This window comes from Brachyhypopomus gauderio, chromosome 15 (genome assembly GCF_052324685.1).
Source record: "Brachyhypopomus gauderio isolate BG-103 chromosome 15, BGAUD_0.2, whole genome shotgun sequence".
NCBI classification, from domain to species: domain Eukaryota; kingdom Metazoa; phylum Chordata; class Actinopteri; order Gymnotiformes; family Hypopomidae; genus Brachyhypopomus; species Brachyhypopomus gauderio.
Genome location: NC_135225.1, coordinates 20193852 through 20213464, shown reverse-complemented (window position 1 = coordinate 20213464; position 19613 = coordinate 20193852). Strand labels below are relative to the sequence as shown.

The window sequence follows — 19613 nt, the reverse complement described above, 5'->3', positions numbered from 1 at the left end:
CCGCACCCTGTTTCCCGGCTCCTCTTACCCAAACACATCTTTTATTCGTTTCCATAGTAACTAAAAGACTGTCTCAGTGCTGTTGAATGAGGAATCTTCCATAGCCGTGCATGAAGGGCTGGGGTGTGGGTGGGCGGAGGGAGGGGGGGGGTGCTGTAATGTGGTGGAATGGCGCCTCCCAGAGGCTGCACGAGTGCACGCAAAGGGAACAGCGGCATGACAAACACGAATTAGGGGTTTGTCTGTGTTTGTGGCTCAGTGGCATCCGTGTTGTCTCTGTTTAAATGAGAGAAATGCAGCAGCCCGTGTGATTTTCTCTCTCTCTCTCTCTCTCTCTCTCCATGGATCCTCTGCCTCACACCTTCTCTCCCTCTCCCTCAGCTGTTACGCTGTGCCTTCTTCCCTCCCGCCATCTCAGCTCTCTGCACATGTGCTTTCTCTCTCTCTCTCTCTCTCTCTCTCTCTCTCTCTCTCTCTCTGTTTTCTGTGCGTGCACGTCCACACGGGCATTCAGTGCGTCTGTCTGTGCGTGTAGAGATGAGAGGGGTGAGGTGACAGCCACATATGGTCATGAGACCCGTGCGGCAGAACACACGGAGAACATCAGCCCCCCCAGCATAAATAACAACACTGCCGGCAGCTTTAAAGAGCCCCCCCCCCCCCCCCCCTCCCCGCAGTGACCCACACTAATGCAAAAGCACATGTTTGACATGCATAATTTGGCAGTGTGCCCGGTTCGATCGGATCCATAGCACAGAGACAGATCGCTGCCTTGCGATTGATAAGAATAGGTTGGTTGAATATGTAGCCTGTGTCATTCGCCTACCAGCGAACAGATCAATTAACTCCATGTCCAGAAACAGCTTGCATGTCACACAGGTTTTGTAGCGGTCTATAAAGGTAACAATATTTTAGATCTTTTTTTTTTTAAACTATGGTTGATGACTGTCGTTGCTTTTTTGAAGACGTTGTCTCATTGCATGGCTAGTCTGTTAGGTTAATCCAGTTTTAACTCACAATCAGAAAAGGACACTTACATATATGACAATCTCTTTCACAACAACATGAAGTTGGTTCGGTTTGAAGAAGTCTGCTAGCTTTGTTCTCCAAGGTCTACTTGAAATTTTAGAAGTGAAACTTAAAGTCATTTCTTTTATTAATGTCAGTGTTCAGTCTTGTCAGTATGTCAGTGGGAAAAACCATGTTATTCAATATGTGTGTTTAATATGGATGAGAAAGTAGTTTGATGTATCAAGACAAATGACTCAAAGGGACAAAATGTCAAAGTTCTTAATATAAGAGGCCCTTGAAAATAATTACTAAACTTTTGCTTTCTTAAAGTTCTTTCATTTAAGCATACAAAGTACTTTTGATTATTCATGATGTAAATATAGAAGAATCCAGAGAGCATCTTCAGTGTACTCATCTATCCAGAACTTTAGAGCCCCTTGGAATAACTCTTATGCTTTCAACATCTTTAGAATATTTTAATATTAACTGGTTCACCTCTTACACTTTGAGAATCACTGTGTGTACACGGCTGATGAACTATTCCCATTCTAAACATTCTTGTTCTCAAGATACCTATATGCTGAGACAGAATTACTTCAGACCTTTCACACAAAGGCATATACATCTAAACTTCCACTGCCCCTTCCACACCAAACTAATACATGACGAGACCCCCATTTCCTATCAAAACTGCCACAGTCCTAGCACGGTATGTTGGAACCGCTCCTCTGAGTGTTTCGTTAGCGTTCACACGCTTAGATCATGTAATTGCATCAGATTCGTCAGCTACACGTTCATGCTGTGAATCTTCCGTCCTACCACGTCCCAAAGGTGCTATATTGGATTCTATTCTCATGACTGGGGAGGCCACTCAAGTACTAAAGTAATTGCCAAGGTTTAACGTGACATGTGCTTTGCTACGTGGCATATTATCGTGCTGGAAGTAGCCATTATCGTATGGCTGAAATGTGGTCATAAAGGGATGTGCATAGTCAACAATACTCAGATAGGCTGTTGCCTTCAAACAGTGCTCAGCTGGCATTGGGAGGGGGGGGTCTGCCAAGACAACATCCCCCTCACCATTATACCAGCAGCAGCGTCCTGAACTGCTGACACAAGGCAGGTTGGACCCATGGATTCATGCTGTTTAAGCCGAATTCCGATGCTGCCATATGCGTGCGACAGCAGAAATCGGAATTCACGAGGCCGGACACGAGACTTTCCTGTCTTCAACTGTCCAGTTTCCCCGAGCCTGTTCCCATCATAGCCCTGCCTGACTCTTCTTGAGTGACGGGAGTGGAACTCCATGTGGTCTCCTGGCGTCACAGACCATCTGTCTCAAGGATTGTTGTATGTTCTGAGATGCCTTTCTGCTCAGCGCAGTTGTGAAGAGCGGTTACATAAGTTACTGTAGCTTTGCTGTCAACTCAAACCAGTCTCCCCGTCCTCTTTTGTCTTTACCACTCTGTGTAAACTCTAGAGACTGGGCGTCATAATACCGGAAGTTCAGCAGTTTCTGAATTACTCACACCAGCCTGTCTCTCACCAACAACCGTGCCATAGTCAAACTCACACATTTCTACATGTTCAGTGTAAAACGTGATGATTTCTTATTGCGTTTTTTCATTGTTCATGACACAAATGAGCTTGTTTAGGTATCTGTAAGGCAGAGGTCGGTGAACATGGCTGTGTTTGTGTTTAAATGCCTATAGGGAAGGTTTGGTGGAAACTTGAGTGCATATGTCCTCCTATAAAACGGCACTTGTGTGTGTGTGTGTGTGTGTGTGTGTGTGTGTGTGTGTGTGTGTGTGTGTGTGTGTGTGTGTGGAGTATAAGGTGAAGGTGATGTGGTGAAAGATACAGAAACGAGTTTGATATGCAGACTAGTAGGAAGCCCAGCTGCACCCCTGACACCCCCCCCCCCCCAAGCACCTTAACCCTGACCCCCCCCCCCCCCCCCCCCCCCCAGCACCTTAACCCTGATACCCCCCCCACAAGCACCTTAACCCTGATACCCCCCCCACAAGCACCTTAACCCTGATACCCCCCCAAGCACCTTAACCCTGATACCCCCCCCCCCCCCCCCCCACAAGCACCTTAACCCTGATACCCCCCCCCCCCCCAAGCACCTCCTTTGTCCCATGCTCACTGAGGCATTTTGAGCAGATGAAGGAGCAGTCCAGTGAGTGCCAGAGCCCGGAGGCTCAGCACAGGCACCGTGTGCTGGGAATCTCAATTGAAGATCATTGCAGCAAAGGGCCAAGGGATGAAAGGAGAGATCACAGGTGGGGGGGGGCTAGCGCAGACAGTGAGGGGGCGGGGCCAGAGTCCCGCCTCTGGTTAGCATGAAAGACAACAACATGCCGGGCTGACCACAGATTTATGGAGCGGTGGATGCACTCAAAGTGCTGAATGAAACATGAAACTCATCTGTCCTCAGCTGCCGGGCTCATTGTATAATCTAGAACATCTAAACATTGGGCGGTTATATATGTGGCTGGAGGTAACTGCCGCTGTCCCCTGTGTTTCCAAACTTCTTAGCCACATTGGGGTTTTGTTTTGTTTTTTTTTCTCCGTACTGTCACTAAGCCTCGTGTGATAACAGCGAGGTCCTCGTGTGAACAATTTATCTCTCAGTTAATCTAATTCATGGGCCTGTAGAATGTGGGTCTTGGGTTTGTGAGTCTGTCTCCGTGTACAGACGTACTCCATTTCAGAATCAGTGTTACTGAAATAGTCGTCAGTACCTGTGACTTGCTTTGGCCGCTCTACAGAAGAGCAGCCATGATGGCTTAATTGTTGGCCGTTTTCATCAGCGATGACACAAAACTAATTAAGCGTTAAATCAATGCTAAAGCTAAGCAAACAAAGGTAAGTACGTTTCCCAGTAAGGCATTATTGGCTTGCTTGGTCCAATACATGTTTCAGCGTGACATGCTCTGCCGGGTATGGGCTAGATTGATGGAATAGTATTGGTGTATTCTGAGCCACATCATTTATAGTGAATATTTAGGGCTGAGCTACACTGACTCACAAGAACTTCATCAACAAAGAGATCTTTCTAGATCAAAAAGAAATACATTTTACAAGTGATTTGTAGTTGAAGGCTATTATTAAATGTAGAACTAGTATAAAACAAAAAAAAAACAAATAAACAACAAAAAATGCATCAGTGTCCATGCTGACTAGCGACGATTAATCTGAGTGATCATTTTACATTTACATTTACGGCATTTAGCAGAGCGACTTATAAAATTTTATTAGTATGAAATGGATTTTTCTTGTTTTGAGTTGTGTGTAAAGTTGTCTCTGTAACGTGTGCATGGAACGTGACATTTGCTAACCCTGCGCATCATTTGTGTAGAGGTTGTAGACAAACCTGAGGCCCAGCAGGCCCATGTAGACCGGCTAAGTGGGCCTCATGGGTCAATTAGCTTCCCTAATGTCCTACTCGTTTTGCATGTGAATGGTCTTCTGAATAGACTAATGGGATATGGTATTAGAGGTATCTTGGCTCCAGACATCCCACAATCTTTAAGTTGACGGAGTTAAAGAAGGGAAAGGGGCGAGTTGCTATGACAGGTTGAGTGGTAAGAGCTAACAGCCTCTTGTCTTCTTTCAGCTCCCTGCGGAGGGCAGTACACAGGGTCAGATGGAGTCGTGCTGTCTCCAAACTATCCATACAATTACACCACGGCACAGACCTGCTCCTACTACATCACCGTCTCTGGAGAGTTTGGTGAGTAAACAAAGGCTGCTGAGGCTGGACTTTTATTTTGGCGTGGCGTACTGAGCAGTTTCGGTTTCATTCGCACCAGATGTTGCCTCTCCTCATCGTGTCACGCCAGGTTGAACAGGAAAGCTGGAAACATTTCACCTCGATTGTTAGCCTGTGACATCTTATTTACAACAATAAAAATCTAACGATGACTAAACCGCACTTTTAATGTATTTACAAGTCCTTGCAGGCTCATGTAAGGCCCTTTTATGTTTGTAATCCGGAGCACTTCAAGTGAACCAATGCAAGCAGTAAAATTAACAAGTGGAGCACGGAAACGTCTCCCATGTCGTCGCCATTCTGGGCGAGAAACGCAGCTGTGGTTGGTGAACTTTGCAGACGGCAGAACTCCCCCGGTATCTACATAACGTCTGTGCAGGTTCCCTTCAGGCTGTGTCCACTGGGCTGCCACTCAGGGACAAGGGCAAATATGTAATTAAGGAGCAGATAATAGAGTCGTGGGCACGACCCCGTGACCCCAGCCCACAGCCCGCCATCTCGGTCAGGTCACCCGCCAGCTCCCCCAGACAACGGCGCTCGACCTGCTTGACCTCCGGGGGACTTGCGCAGCTTTAAATGGCCTAAGTGCTGGAGATCAGAGGGAGTGAGGAGGCCCTGCACATCACGCGATAGAGAGAGAGGAACTTGGAGAGGAACTTGTCGTATGGAGAAGGAATGTGTCATGCGGTTGCTGTAGAGCGTGTTTGGTGCACCATCTGGAATTTGGTCGCTGTGAATCTTCTGCATCAATGCGTATGCGTGTCATATGCTAATGTGCATATATTGTTTTAAGTAACACCATTTTTGGTATTTTGTTGTAATGCATGTGCACTTTTATATATTAAAACTCGAAATGTCTTTGCAGTGTTTGCGGTATCTGACTTTGATGCATGGTTTACATGGTGAGAGTGAGACATAATTTCTGTCTCAGCCTGACCACTGCAGGCACATCTACAGAAAAAACGTTACAATGAGATAATACACATTTCCGAATGGATGTACGATGGACGCGTGATGAATGAACCATTTTATTCCCATGTAAAAACCACCAGCACAAGGGAAAATTTATGGAACGCTCCTGCACGTAGCCGCTACTTCGCCCCGTAGTGATGCGATAGTGACGCGCTCAGCCCGTTTCATCTCGTCTCCTCAGTGGTCTTCGGGCAGTTCGCCTATTTTCAGACGGCCATGAACGACTCGGTCGAGCTGTTTGATGGGCCCAATCAGAACGCACGGCTGCTGAGCTCCCTGGCCGGGTCCCATTCTGGTAAGTAATAATGCCGCATTGTTCTCGCTGTTTGTCGTCGCTCTGGGTTCCCTTTGAAATTCACGAATCTTTTGTTGGATGGGCAGAAAGGCCGCGAGCAGCTCTCGAATGAGCAGGAAAGACAATTAAGCGCACGCAGTTTAGCGGCGTGGAGTGCCACTAGCAGGACGTGGTGGCTGCACTCAGGGAGGTAAAGACGGCCCCGTGGGAGTCCTGATTTGCATTTGACTCGCTCGCCATTACAACTTATTCTGAACTTGTGGTACTTTTGGTTTGTGCAGTTTTCTATTGAATCCTTCAGTCAGTAGTGAGATGTCAGGAGTCAGCATCTATTCAGTCAAACAGAGTTGATATATATATATATATATATGCTCAATGTCAGCTTAAACCCTATCTTGATACTTAATAAATTAAAGAAATTGTTAATTTATTAATTATTCAGTTTGTTCAATTGTTCAACAAAAATTTTATTGTTCAACTATATTAAAAAAATATTCATGCTTGTAATGACGATGGTAATAAAATAGCTAAAAAATAAACCATCCTTAACATTCACTATAGGAAGACTGCTGGACATAAACTATTTGTATGGGACTTTTCCTTTATTTATGGTTTACCATACAACAAAATGACAGTATAATCCCTCAAGGATGTGTTGTAAATTTACAGCGCTTCTTAGATGACGTGCAGCCAAAAACCCGGCCGGCCCAGCCCGGCCTTTTCGCCTTAGTGCCGTTAAACCTGCGGACTCACGGTTTTGTGATTGTGTGTGTAATTTCTGTCTTTGGACTTCTCTTATTGAGACGTATATTAACCCAAATGAAATGCTTGTAAAAACACATCCATGGGGCTTTTTAGAATCTGCAGACTGAATCCTGTCAGCTGTTTGGTTATGATGTACATTTTTACTTACTCGAGCTCTCTGATGTGGCGTGTTGGCCCACGGGGTTTTCCTCCACTGGAGACATCCCAGGTTTTTTCGCTGGCTATCAATCTGCAGACATCTGAGCGTGGCTTCTCCCCTCTCTCTTACCCTTTCAGCATGTCCAGAAGGGACACTTTGGTTATTAAGCCATCCGTCTTTTATAGTAGCTCAGCACTGTGGTTTATTACTGCACATTCACTGCCACATGCAACTCTGGGGAGGGGCGGGTGGGTCTCGGGGACGTAAACGTGATTATTTGGCATATTTCTGTATTGCAGGTGAGACTTTGCCCTTGGCCACTTCAAACCAGATCATGCTGAGGTTCACCGCCAAGATCGGACCTTCCGCCAGGGGATTCCATTTTGTTTACCAAGGTAAGCCCACCCTCAGCCCTCGTAAAATAACAGGTTGTCCTAAGGAGGCAGAGAGCTCCACGTTAAGTCTTCTTCTAATCTGAAACCGTGCCAGTGTCCTATGTAGCCGGTGGTTATGGGGTCATCGGGCTGCTTGTCGAGTGCTACACTGGAACAGGAGAGCCGTATGGGAGTTTTATTAGCAGCTCGCCATCATCAGTACGCCTGCACCCGGGTGCCCGGTGGAGACGGCCCTCGCCGTTCAACCGGAAGAGCCAGCGGCTGCAATCACGGTGTCATAACCAATACACCACGAAGTCAAATGAACAAGGAGCCAGAATTTGATACAATTTGTAATGCATTTACCTCTAATTGAAGTTGAGCGGTGTAGCTGGTTCTGAGCGGCGCTGTCCAGGGTGCTGAGGGTCAGCTCCTGGTGAGGGGTTTCCCCCTCCAGCTTCCCCCTGGGTCCCCCGTCACCCAGGGTGCCGTTTTAATTTAACTCCTGTGCCATTTAAATAACTCTTCCCTAGACTGAGATGGTGTACAGTGGGACACGTGAAGCCATTCTTACCCCCCCCCCCCCCCCTCCCCGGTTTAAAGGGAGCAATAAAGGAGACGCGTGAATTACACGCACTCCTAAAGCTCTCTTTGTCAGCCGCCTCATAAAAACGGCTGATCTATTAGGGATCTTTCATGGGTAGATTCCGCCGCACACACATTGCAGAAAGTAGCATGGCCCTTTTTTTTCTTTTTTTTTTATCCTCTCACGATTTTTATGGGGCACAGTAAAGGCAAAGGGGTGGGGTGCGTGAGATATATTCTCTGACAGTTAGGACAGTTCTTTTGGCACATGGAGGCACCGGGAATAGTACGAGGGCGGTGGGTCCTCCTCACCTGCTTCTGCACATCCACAAGCATCGGACGGAAGTCGAACGTGAACGGCAGGGGTGTCGGAGACGCCACGTTAAAAAGTAATCAGAGTACAGCCAAGAACTTCAACCCCATCATGCACGGGACCGCGGCCTCACCTTGGTTTAAAAGATTTTTACCAGCCACAATATCCGTGGGTCTTGGAGCTCTCTGGATCTCTCATTACAATAAAACGGCTTCATCCGTAAGACACGGGAAATAATACTGGAGACTTGTGCGCCACGTGGTGCATCTGCTCCGTTTTGATTAGAAATCCATTTTCGCCTGTCTAGCCGTTCCACGCACCAGTGATACCCAGTGCAGCTCCATCCCAGAGCCAAGATACGGCCGGAGGATCGGCTCCGAATTCTCCGCCGGCTCCGTTGTTCGCTTTGAGTGCAACCCGGGGTACCTCCTCCAGGGATCCAAAGCCATTAAGTGTCACGCTGTCCCCAACGCACTGGCACAATGGAACGACACCATCCCCACATGCGTTGGTAAGCTTACACTTGATTTCTTGGAATCGAGTTTTATTTTTGTTTTCACTAGGAAACAGTAGATGCTCATGGCGAGGTGCTGGGCAAGTGGGGTGAAATTTGTCTTAAAACTACCCAGATGCAGCAATGGACATTCAGGTTCACAAAGTAAAAGTCCTCACCAAGATTTTGCTCAGGCTTCTTGGATTGTGTTGATTCCACTAATTTTACCTGGATTGCACTAATTAGAAAATCCAGCAAGCTTGAGTAAAATCCTGGGATGGAGTTTAACTTTCTGAACCTGGAATGTCCACCTCTGCCCAGATGTATTGTGGGATTGCTCTTGAGCAAAGAACCAAAGTGTAGTTCAAAGTGTAGTGTAAGCAAACCCTGTCTGGTGTGAGCACAAATTCAAATAAATTTCTTAAATAGGATTCCTCTCAAATCCAAGCATAATGAAGACAGCATTCTTCTTTATATTTTTAATGATATTGCCATATTATTGCCTCAGTTTTCAACTACCACCTGTTTTCTCCTTTATCACAAGCTGCCACCAACATGATGGTCTAAAGACAATCAAATGCTGTGTCCATTACCTGTAAAACCATCATAACTTTCCAGCTGACATTCACTTGGTGTAGCAGGACAGCTAACTAGCTACTCAATTCTGCATACTGCATATATAACCTAACAGACATCTACAAATCTCTTGCGTCAGTCTGGACCAACTTAAGAATTAAGCCATCCTTTCCTCCAAGAGCAAAACCCATTATACGCTGTTGGACTCGTGGTCATGAGAGTCAAGCGCAGATTCAATAAACATCCTTATTGCACCTTTTGGAAGCAGCAGTAGACAAGTTTAGCACACAAACATATTAGAATGTGAACCTTTTTTTTTTTAGAAACAGTCTTCGGGAACCGTATTTGGCAACATTGGAGGAACTCTTTGAGCTAAGTGTTTGGCTTAAGGGCAGACTGGCAGTGTTCACTAGGATCTTGAATGTCATCCCGCTGGGCTATATTTCTCAACTTACAGCCTTTCTTATGAGGTGAAGTCCACAAGTTCTGGGTTACTTGCCTATAGCCCCGAGCCCTAATTTCACGACTTTTATCTGGAGTGTGCTGCTTCCAGAGTATTGTGATGACATGATTTTGGGACTCTCTGAACCGCTTGCTATATTTTTCAGCTACTCTTTCTTTTTAAATATTCTCACCTCTTGAACCCTCCGGGTAAAGATTTGCCCATCGGCATATTCCAGTAACTCATGAAATATGCATCACTCCATATTTGGTTGAATTAATGAACTCAAGCATGCTGCCTCCACGTTACGCATAGGCTTAAAAACCCAAAGTCAGAGTAAGAGGATTCTTTAAGACTGTTTTACAGTACAGCTGCAAAAATGCAAGTGCCTCTAGAAAGAGTGATTAGTCAATTTTTTTGTTATTGTTGTTGTTATTTTTGTTTGGCAAAAATGATGCATTGATAGTAGGATAGGCATAGTTCACATCACAAGGATATAGGTTTTTCTTTAGTAGGTGGACATAGTTTACACTGCCTGGGGTGTCACAGTGAAAATGAGTCTGCGTAGCATCACCCGCTGGGTTGAGACGAGGTGCCTCTATATCCTCCAATCCCGCGTCTGCTTTTCCCTGCCCCACAGTTCCATGCAGTGGGAACCTGACAGAGAGGAGAGGCACCATCCTCTCTCCCGGCTTCCCCGAGCCCTACGGGAACAGCCTGAACTGTGTGTGGAGAATCACCGTAACCGAAGGAGCCGGAATCCAGGCGAGTGCAAAAAAAAAAAAAAGAGTCTCCTGGCGGAACTCATCGGGAGCAATAAGTCGCAGCCAGCGGCACCGCGGGACGGAGCCCCATTCCGTCCCGGTGTCACCCTGCCGCAAGCGGGCCGAATTACACCGGCTAATTTTAGAGTTGTGAAATGGGCTCCGTGCAGATGGTGGCACAGTAAATAGCATGTGACCATTTCGGGTTCGGTGGCAAAGGATTGAGCTTCAGCGTCGTCAGACTGAAGTAGGGAAAGAAACACGTTCAGAAGTAATACATTGTACCTTATACTGATGACTATCCTGAATGTTCTCAATAAACCATGTGGGATAAATGAGAAATGCCATTGGCTGTAATCCATCACGGGTCGAGATGGCCACATTACGAGGTGAGATCTGCAGGTTTGATTAAATCGCCACCGTCCTCCGTTTTTCTGCTTTTGAAAATAACGTGCTTGATCTGCCGTTGCCTCACAGATCCAAGTCATGAGCTTTGCCACAGAGCACAACTGGGATTCCTTAGAGATCTACGATGGCGCGGACATGACCGCCCCGAAGCTGGGTAGTTTTTCAGGTGCGTGCATTCTTCATTAAGCCCCTTTTTAACGACGTCGATTCAACAGTTCGTCCATTAGGCCGACGAAAAACGTCGCCGTCCGAGCAGGCGCCGTCCGAGCTCTCCTCCACGTTGTATCTTCCATCTGAGCTCATTATTTTTTTTATTTCACAATAAAGCTCATAGCCAATCTCTCCTACCCGGCTTTTACGCCCTTGATATTGTGGAAGAGCTGGAGTTGGGCCAAGGCTATCTCTGTGCCATCCTCCACACGACAGATGAATGCCCTCATTTAAAAGTTGGACGAATAATAGAATCGGTTCTGGAGACCTTTTGGGATCCATTTGGCAGCCAGCGGCGCTTTTCTTTTCATCCCAATTAATTACAGCAACAAGATTCCCACAACTAAACAGCTGTGTGCTTTTAATTGAAAGACTGAATGTTACGTCTGTTGCGACCCATGCCGTTAGTGTACGTGTCATTACTTTCATAATACACATGCAGTCTTGTAGACGCCTGTAGTAGGTTAGGGAAGTGTTTTAATCAATGCGTTTCTGCTAAATGAAGTAATTACAGATACATTTAACAGCGTTTTCTTAAGTATTCTCCCGTTTCAGCCCCTTCACAGGGTAATGGTAAATATGAGGTTCGTTCGTATAGGACTTTTCATTCCAACTAAAACTAACATTCAGTGGGTCAAACGCTGCACAAGTGGGATGGCAGCAGTCGTTAGAGGAGACATGGATCTGCTTGTCCTGGAGAAATCACTGTACACTGCGTCTGCACTTCTCTCTCCAGCAGAGCATATTTATATAGTAAAGCTACCAAACAAAGCAGCAGGCACAGCAGGAGTGAACAGACAGACTGAGGTTTAGGATGGGGGAGGCTTCATCTTCCCTCGCGGTTCTCACAGTGGAGATTTGTGACCAGGCCTGCAGCACAGTATCCAGCACGCCTGTTTAGAACTCAGAACTCAGCCCTCAGCCCGAGAGCAGTATACGTACATGGGTAAGAGGTCACCTGAATGAGCACTCGCAGACCCATTCAGGGTGGGGCTACCTCACACAATAGAGCACTCCCAGACCCATTCGGGGTGAGGTTACCTCACACAATAGAGCACTCCCAGACCCATTCAGGGTGAGGTTACCTCACACAATAGAGCACTCCCAGACCCATTCAGGGTGAGGTTACCTCACACATTATAGCACTCCCAGACCCATTCAGGGTGAGGTTACCTCACACAATAGAGCACTCCCAGACCCATTCAGGGTGAGGTTACCTCACACAATAGAGCACTCCCAGACCCATTCAGGGTGAGGTTACCTCACACAATAGAGCACTCCCAGACCCATTCAGGGTGAGGTTACCTCACACAATAGAGCACTCCCAGACCCATTCAGGGTGAGGTTACCTCACACAATAGAGCACTCCCAGACCCATTCAGGGTGAGGTTACCTCACACAATAGAGCACTCCCAGACCCATTCAGGGTGGGGCTACCTCACACAATAGAGCACTCCCAGACCCATTCAGGGTGGGGCTACCTCACACAATAGAGCACTCCCAGACCCATCCTCCCTCCCTGCTATGCTTCACAGCACAGGGTCTAAACTGCCACACTCTCCCCGGTTCAGAAAGTGCCCCAATAACTCTCCACGATCACGCTGGTTCATCTGATGATGACAATGATCATTTCTCCCTATTCAGGATTCAGCAGCCTGAATCAGACAGACACAGGGCCTTTTTTTTTCAAGAGCCCCAATAGGGTGTCTGAAAGTCAGGAGACGGAAGCATCAGACGTGTTGGGTGACCCGCCTGAGACGGGCTCGCCCCGTGGCCCACGGCTGTACACGGAGCCTTCACGTCCTCGTCACAATCAGTCATTTTATTCTCCCACTAGTCACAAAGCCATTAGGATAATACCCTTAATTAAACTGTCAGATATGTTTTGTGTTCCTGTCTCCCCTCACTTTTCATCCTACAGGATTAATTACCGCTCACCACATCTCGATTCCATTTCAATTCAGCAACGTTTTTTGTTGTTATTGTTCAAAGATATTTCTATAATTGCTCACGTTTCGGAGAGCGTCCTATGATACTTTTAGGCATAAGACATAATTTTATGTAATATATGCTTTTTTTTATGTGAATCACAATTGTCATGCTTCTATGAATATAAAAATACAAGACATCTGAATATATAAATGTAAAAGGGGAGGTAATTCAAATTTTCCACCTATAATCTATAATAGAGTAATGTGAGTCCTCCCCATGAAGACAGTTTGGAGGAATTTAGCCAATTTTGCTGTAAAATGAGCCAGCGATAAATGACCCTGTCAGGAGAGATGTTTCCCCAACTACCATATTAGAAATCTCACAGTACTCATTGCATTACTAACATCATATCATTCCATTATACGCAGTGTGTGTTTTGCAACTGGGACTTTTATATAGAAATTTGGTCTGGCCTTCGGTGACATTCACTTCTCTTAAAACCGCAGCGTCACCTGACTGCTAATTCATCGCTGGCATATTTTCCACTTTCACCGGATGAGTTTCTCTGAACATCTCGGTGAAGGATTGCACATTACATTGTGAACTTGGAATGAAATGATCTTGTAAAAATATGAATGATGAATAATATTTAATGCAAATGAGGGTTGGATGTAGAGGGATCCCCAGGGTGCCGCAGCCTTTTGTTTCGGCACCAGTTCCCGGGTCAGACAAGATACGCACGTGTAGCTCTTCCATCACGCCAGGGCGTTGTGCCAGGCGTAAGATGAGCAGCACGTCACTCACGTGACAGACGTGCGCCATCTGAAAATGCTACTTCTTGCTTCTTTGATGGTGTATGCAGTGACACCCTCTCCTTAACAGAACCAGCCTTGTACAAATGTAGATTAAAGCCTCGGAGAAAGCATTCAGTTTAATGCATGCGAGGAGAACGTTCGTCGGCCCTTTTACTAAAGTACCACCTTTTCTAATAGAGGTATCTCCTTCAAGGTATTTCCTTGTCATAACAATTGCTGTTGGCATCTAAAGTAATGCAGTGCTCTAAATGTACCATATTCAGTCCTGCAAAATCTATTTAGCCTCATCACGTTCTCATCTGACGGGCTTAAGAAATGCAGCAGACTGCCGTCTCGCTAATGGAGGCGCAGGAGTGCTGAATAGCCCGACAGTGGACGAGCTGTATGGTGCTGTCAGACCTCATCCAGAAATTATTAGTCAAGTCATTCAAGCGCAAGGAGCGTTTTGCAGGCTTCAGTCATCAACGTAATGCGCTAGGAATAATGTATGCCTACTACCCACTAGAACATGAGTCACACACATGCTGATTTAGAGGAAAAAAGTTGCTTTCGGCTTTGCCGTTGGTTTTAGCGGTAGGCCTGCGTGGATGTCACGTTTTTAACTTTCGCTACATTGTGACGGCCTTTCTCTTCGTAGTGAAAAGCTCACAGATCGTTACGATGTCGTTCAGAAGCTAATGCTAATGACGAGGCCAAATGACACACATCCAGTTTTACCCTTCGTTCACCACCGACAGCGTTAGGAGTTTCAGGTAGACGGTAGACAGACGCGTGCTGTCATGGGACGCATGTGGGTTTCAGTGGGCCGTGAATTCCACAAGCAATACATCTGGTGTATCCTTTTTTTTCCTTTTTACGAAATTCACCTTATTTTCATAAGGTATGCAGTGTTTGAACTGCGCCTGTATTCCCAAAAGCACATCAGTAAAGAAATAGGGAGCAAAACATATAAAGAAAGGCAAGCCTTGGGGAGTGCCATGTTTATTTTCAGTGAATACTAATAATTACTAGTTCTAGCCAATACAAGCCTGAAGGAGTCTGAATTCTGTCTTTCTTCTAAAAGGCTGCCAAGCAGATATAAATTACAGTGTATATAGTGCACATGGGCTACATCCTTATATTATTATATTATTATATATAGCCAGAGGCATACTGTTGCCTGCAGGTGAGGTATAAGAAGCTTGACACAAATACCATCCACAAACACGAAGAGGTTAATCGTCCCATAAGCACATGAACAAACCACACCGTATTTCTGCACAATTCTCAAAAGGTTCAGTGTATTCCAGTAAGTTGAGGGATAACTAAAATATCGATTCGTTTTCAGCGTACATGCGTATGCAGAGTCCTTTAATTCTATATGGTTCCCTGTGTCGGGCCACTCAAATCAGAGATAGCTTCCCTGTGTTCCTTCTGACTGAGATAATGGCCAACTCCCCTAGAGACACAAGATGAAAGTTCTTTCATTTTAGCTTGGGTGTTGTAAGGCCAACGACAAATTTCAATTTCCAGAGCCTGTCTCGGAAAAAAGAGAAGCATTTTTTTTTTCCGAGTTTTTCATTTCCTTTAGATGGTCCCCAAACAGAGCTCCTCCTTCATGAACTAGAAGGACGATTAACAGCCGCTCATCATCTCTCGACCTTCTGAGCCGCCGACCTTCTGGGCTAATTTAGCCGACCTCAGGCCCGGCTCTGGAGCACCATCACCAGAAGGTTCTGTCACCTTCTGACTCGTGTGCTTTGGGCGTATTTTATTTCAGGTACGACGGCACCAGCCTTGTTGAACAGCACCTCCAACCAGCTGTACCTCGATTTTCATACGGACATCAGTGTCGTGGCTGCTGGATTTCACCTGGAGTACAAAAGTGAGTATAAAGGCTGTCATGGCATAGTAACTACCCCCTCCTGGACGTGCCATTGGGAAGAGTTCAGCTCGGGCCTCACACACACACACACACACACACACACACACACACACACACACACACACACACACACACACACACCTTCACACATCTAAAGAAACATATATACACAGATACCTCTCCCTTTCCTCACCAGCTGAAAAAATGACAATCCAAAACTAACCTGAGATGAACATGTACTACTGACCCAGCGAAACTGTTACTAAACAATATGCAAAAGCCATGTGTTTCCTTTGGCTTAATTAACTTTTCATTTACAAGTGAACTAAATGTGTCCTTTTATATTATTACTGCGTAAAATATACATTTGTAAGCCGGTTTATTATAAACAGCTATTTTGTGCCCGTACCCCCTCACTTCATTCAATACACCTACAGTTTGTTATGTGTGCTTTATTTAAGTCTACAACTACTGACCGTGGCCCATTTGCTGACAGATACGTTTCCCCAGCCGCCTCCTACCATGACTGGTCACTCATCAGCGTCCACCAACAGGACAACTGCTGACTTGTGGTTATTATCCGCCGGGCCGTCCTTAATGCGGCATTAACGTTGACATGGCGGTGTCACGGTTGTGGGTGTTGAGCCGGTACGGGTTTATCAGGCACAGCACTGCTGCTGAGGTATTCACACACATTAATGTCACTGCAGGGTTGAGAGAGGTCTGCTCCTCAAAAATATCCAGTGAGCAGTAGCTCTGCGGTCATCCGCTGACCACTAATAAACAGTCCAGAGGATGGGCGCCAGATGGTGTATGGACTCGAACCGTACGCCCACCAGGTTCTCCTAATAAAGTAGTTTCTGATAAGGTGGCTGGCACGTATATTTTTAGATAAATGACAGTTATGTAGGCCGCAGCGTTTTCGGGAGAATGTTTGGCCGTAAAAGTTTCTCGAATGTTTGTGACACTTTTTGAGACTGCAGTGCAAGAGAAGTCATTTTCTTTTCTTTGCTCTTGAGAAGAGGGAGAGGGACTTAAGTCTCTAATGCAGCATGTCGGAGGTTGGGGATGTACCAGTGTGGATATCTCCTTTGTGTGCCGAGATGGGCCCTAGCCTGTAGCCTGGAACCCTGATAGCATCTGGCTCAGATGGTATCGGTTCTCCTCCGTCTCCGTGAGCGTTTAGAGGGTGTGTGGGTGTACGGAGGTGTGAGTGGGAGTGTGCAGGGGGGTTGGGGGTTTTGTACGCCTGGTCCTAATGCACACCACCTCGCCTATTTCACCTCTCACATCTCCCCATTTGTCTATTTCTGTCTTTCTGTCTGCATGCTGGGACAGTCCAATTTGTCTGCGTCCCAGCCTGCATCCATTTAGAGGGCCGGTCAGTGACTAAAGTAACAGGGAATGATGCTCCCTCCATAAGAACATTAAGCACTTCTCTTATCTTAATGTCTGCCATCATCTGCCATTGTGCCTATCAGGTAGCTACGAAAATACCACAGGGATATGTTGTTGCTCCGCGTCTCTCTGCTAAATCACCATAAATAAGTGAACTCTAAAGGCATCAGCGAGTTATGGCACACTCTGTCAAGGGATGCTCCAATTAGGCTCTCTGAAGTGCCAGTGTAATGGCCTACTGTGGTACAATAATAACAATCAGCTCCGGTTTGATAGCTGCTCGGCTGCGAGCGTGAACACAGGCTAAAATGTCAACTCTGAGTTACAGGCCCACAGCGCGTGGTACGGCAGCCTGCTGTAGAAGTTGCTGTCCTTTTCTGTTTCATGCGAGGCTACGTTGGATGTTCAGGAGAGTGATGGGTGGAATCAGTGTCTTCCGAGCGTAGACAGCCCCCGTACGAGAGATTGCCAAACGCCAAACGGACGGCTCTGAACTTTCACAAAAGCCACTTGTAGGTGCATTCGTACCTTCAAAGCTGACACCTGACTCGGTTGTCATTTCTTTTACTTTTATGTGCTAACTCACACGGGGCCATTACAGTGTTCATTTAACAGGATCAATTCAGCTTGTATTGTGTCCGTGGCAACACGGTCTTCGTTTCCCATGGCGGCAGTACTGGGAGAAATTACGTTGAGGTTTCACCGCACGCTGCTGTCACGGTGCCGCGGGCCTCCCGCACGATCCCATACTCCCCCGGCTGAAGTCGTCTCCATGGCAACCTTGGCATTTGTTTCCATGCCGAACTCCCTCTCTCACATCTGGCTGTGAAATGGAGACGGTTGAAAGACGAGCGTCTGAGTCACTGGCCGTCCCGCAGCCTGACGATGTCCCTTTAAGGGCGTCTTCTCTCTTTATATACAGCTGTGCCTTCACACACAGTATGTACAACCACGGGAGGCTTTGGGGGTTTTTGTGGGGGGGTTTTTTTCCGCTTGGCAGAAGCCACAGTCATGCGTCTCTCTCTCTCTCTCTCTCTCTCTCTCTCTCTCTTTTCTCCCCCTCCTCCTCCATCTTTGTCTGCATGCAGCCGTGGGTCTGACCACCTGCCCGGAGCCCGTGGTGCCAGCCAACGGGATCAAGAGTGGGGAGCGGTACATGGTGAACGAGGTGGTGTCGTTCGGCTGTGAGCCGGGCTACGTCCTGCAGGTGAGGGACCCCGCCCAGCGACCCCGCACCTCCCAGACTCTCAGACACCAGCAGAAAGAAACTGTGGCACAGTATCGCAACAATAACGGGCGCTATAGTGGCTTTCTCGGTAGCCTTTAGTCTGTGGGTTTTGCAAGTCTTAACTCGTTTTCTTTTAGGGTCATTCTCACATAACGTGTATGCCTGGGACCGTACGGCGCTGGAACTACCCCCCTCCGCTGTGTATTGGTACGCTCCGAGTACATATGAAAGCATATATGAGACACCATGAGTCAGCACTTTTGTTTTTTATCATACCTCATTCATAATGCATTTGCACAGGTAAAAATAAGTAATTGTCAATGTAAGCCGATAATGGTGTGTTGATGTTTTTACGGGTCAGCCAAGTGTGGGGGCACTTTACGCAAGATAAGTGATGTCATCCTGAGTCCCGGCTTCCCTGGTAACTACCCCGGCAACCTGGACTGCACCTGGCGGATCCTCCTGCCCGTCGGATACGGTGAGTCCGCCGACACCAAACGAGCCTGGGCCTGAGGGTCGCGACCCCCCCCCCCCATCTCCACGGTGACACCGAGTCTCAGGCCTCACGCACGGCTTCAGCAGGTGGCAGGTGGATGAGGGTGCTATGGTGGAGTGTGGTGGTCAACCCTTTCAGTTCAGCCAGTTCATCTGATGAGGAGAAAATCGATTCAGCCAGACCTTCAGTGATACTTTCTGATCAGATTTCTCATTTAATTAATGCGGTCCACCTCGTGAATGTATTACTGAGATTGAACCGGTGCAGTTGACCCTACTTGGTATCTGGTTTTAGTCCTTTATTCATTAATATTGAACTTGATAAACAGATACTGCAGTAATTTCTGATAGTGTGAATTGTTGTCTCTTCACTGATGCTTGTGCTCTTTGCTGTGTGACATTAAGCAGTAGCAACATTAATTAAAGGAAAGGTTAGGTATTTACGTCGGCGTCTATGGGGTAACCTTTTTCATATTGAAATTCTTTGCGGCGACAAAAAAAAGTGGGAAGAAATGGTGTGTGCAGCTGATCACTGCAGTGCGGAATTGCCATTTTAATAGTAGTGGAGGGGGGGGGGGGGGGGGGGGGGGCGAGCTGTGATACGAATGCCCACAGCATCAGGCATTTTTGCTTTTTGTTTGTTACACTCAGTCGTCGTCGTTGTTTTTTTTGCCATTGTGGTAGGTCACTGACGGGCCTTCCTCATTAACTTCATCGAGTTTACAGAACTAGCTCATCCAGCTGCTGTTTACCAAG

General features: G+C 46.7%; 1 protein-coding gene across 2 annotated transcripts in view; it reads left to right on the top strand.

Annotated features, from left to right (window-relative positions):
- csmd1b (CUB and Sushi multiple domains 1b) overlaps positions 1 to 19613 on the top strand; it is a 288049-nt gene that overhangs the window by 232307 nt on the left and 36129 nt on the right. For both annotated transcript variants that reach the window (XM_076974689.1, XM_076974688.1), the window contains exons 31-40: positions 4634 to 4750; positions 5943 to 6056; positions 7260 to 7355; positions 8540 to 8743; positions 10384 to 10508; positions 10985 to 11081; positions 15632 to 15736; positions 18223 to 18341; positions 18500 to 18569; positions 18724 to 18840. In XM_076974689.1, coding sequence (XP_076830804.1) covers positions 4634 to 4750; positions 5943 to 6056; positions 7260 to 7355; positions 8540 to 8743; positions 10384 to 10508; positions 10985 to 11081; positions 15632 to 15736; positions 18223 to 18341; positions 18500 to 18569; positions 18724 to 18840 — 1164 coding nt within the window. The remainder of the gene's footprint in view (positions 1 to 4633; positions 4751 to 5942; positions 6057 to 7259; positions 7356 to 8539; positions 8744 to 10383; positions 10509 to 10984; positions 11082 to 15631; positions 15737 to 18222; positions 18342 to 18499; positions 18570 to 18723; positions 18841 to 19613) is intronic.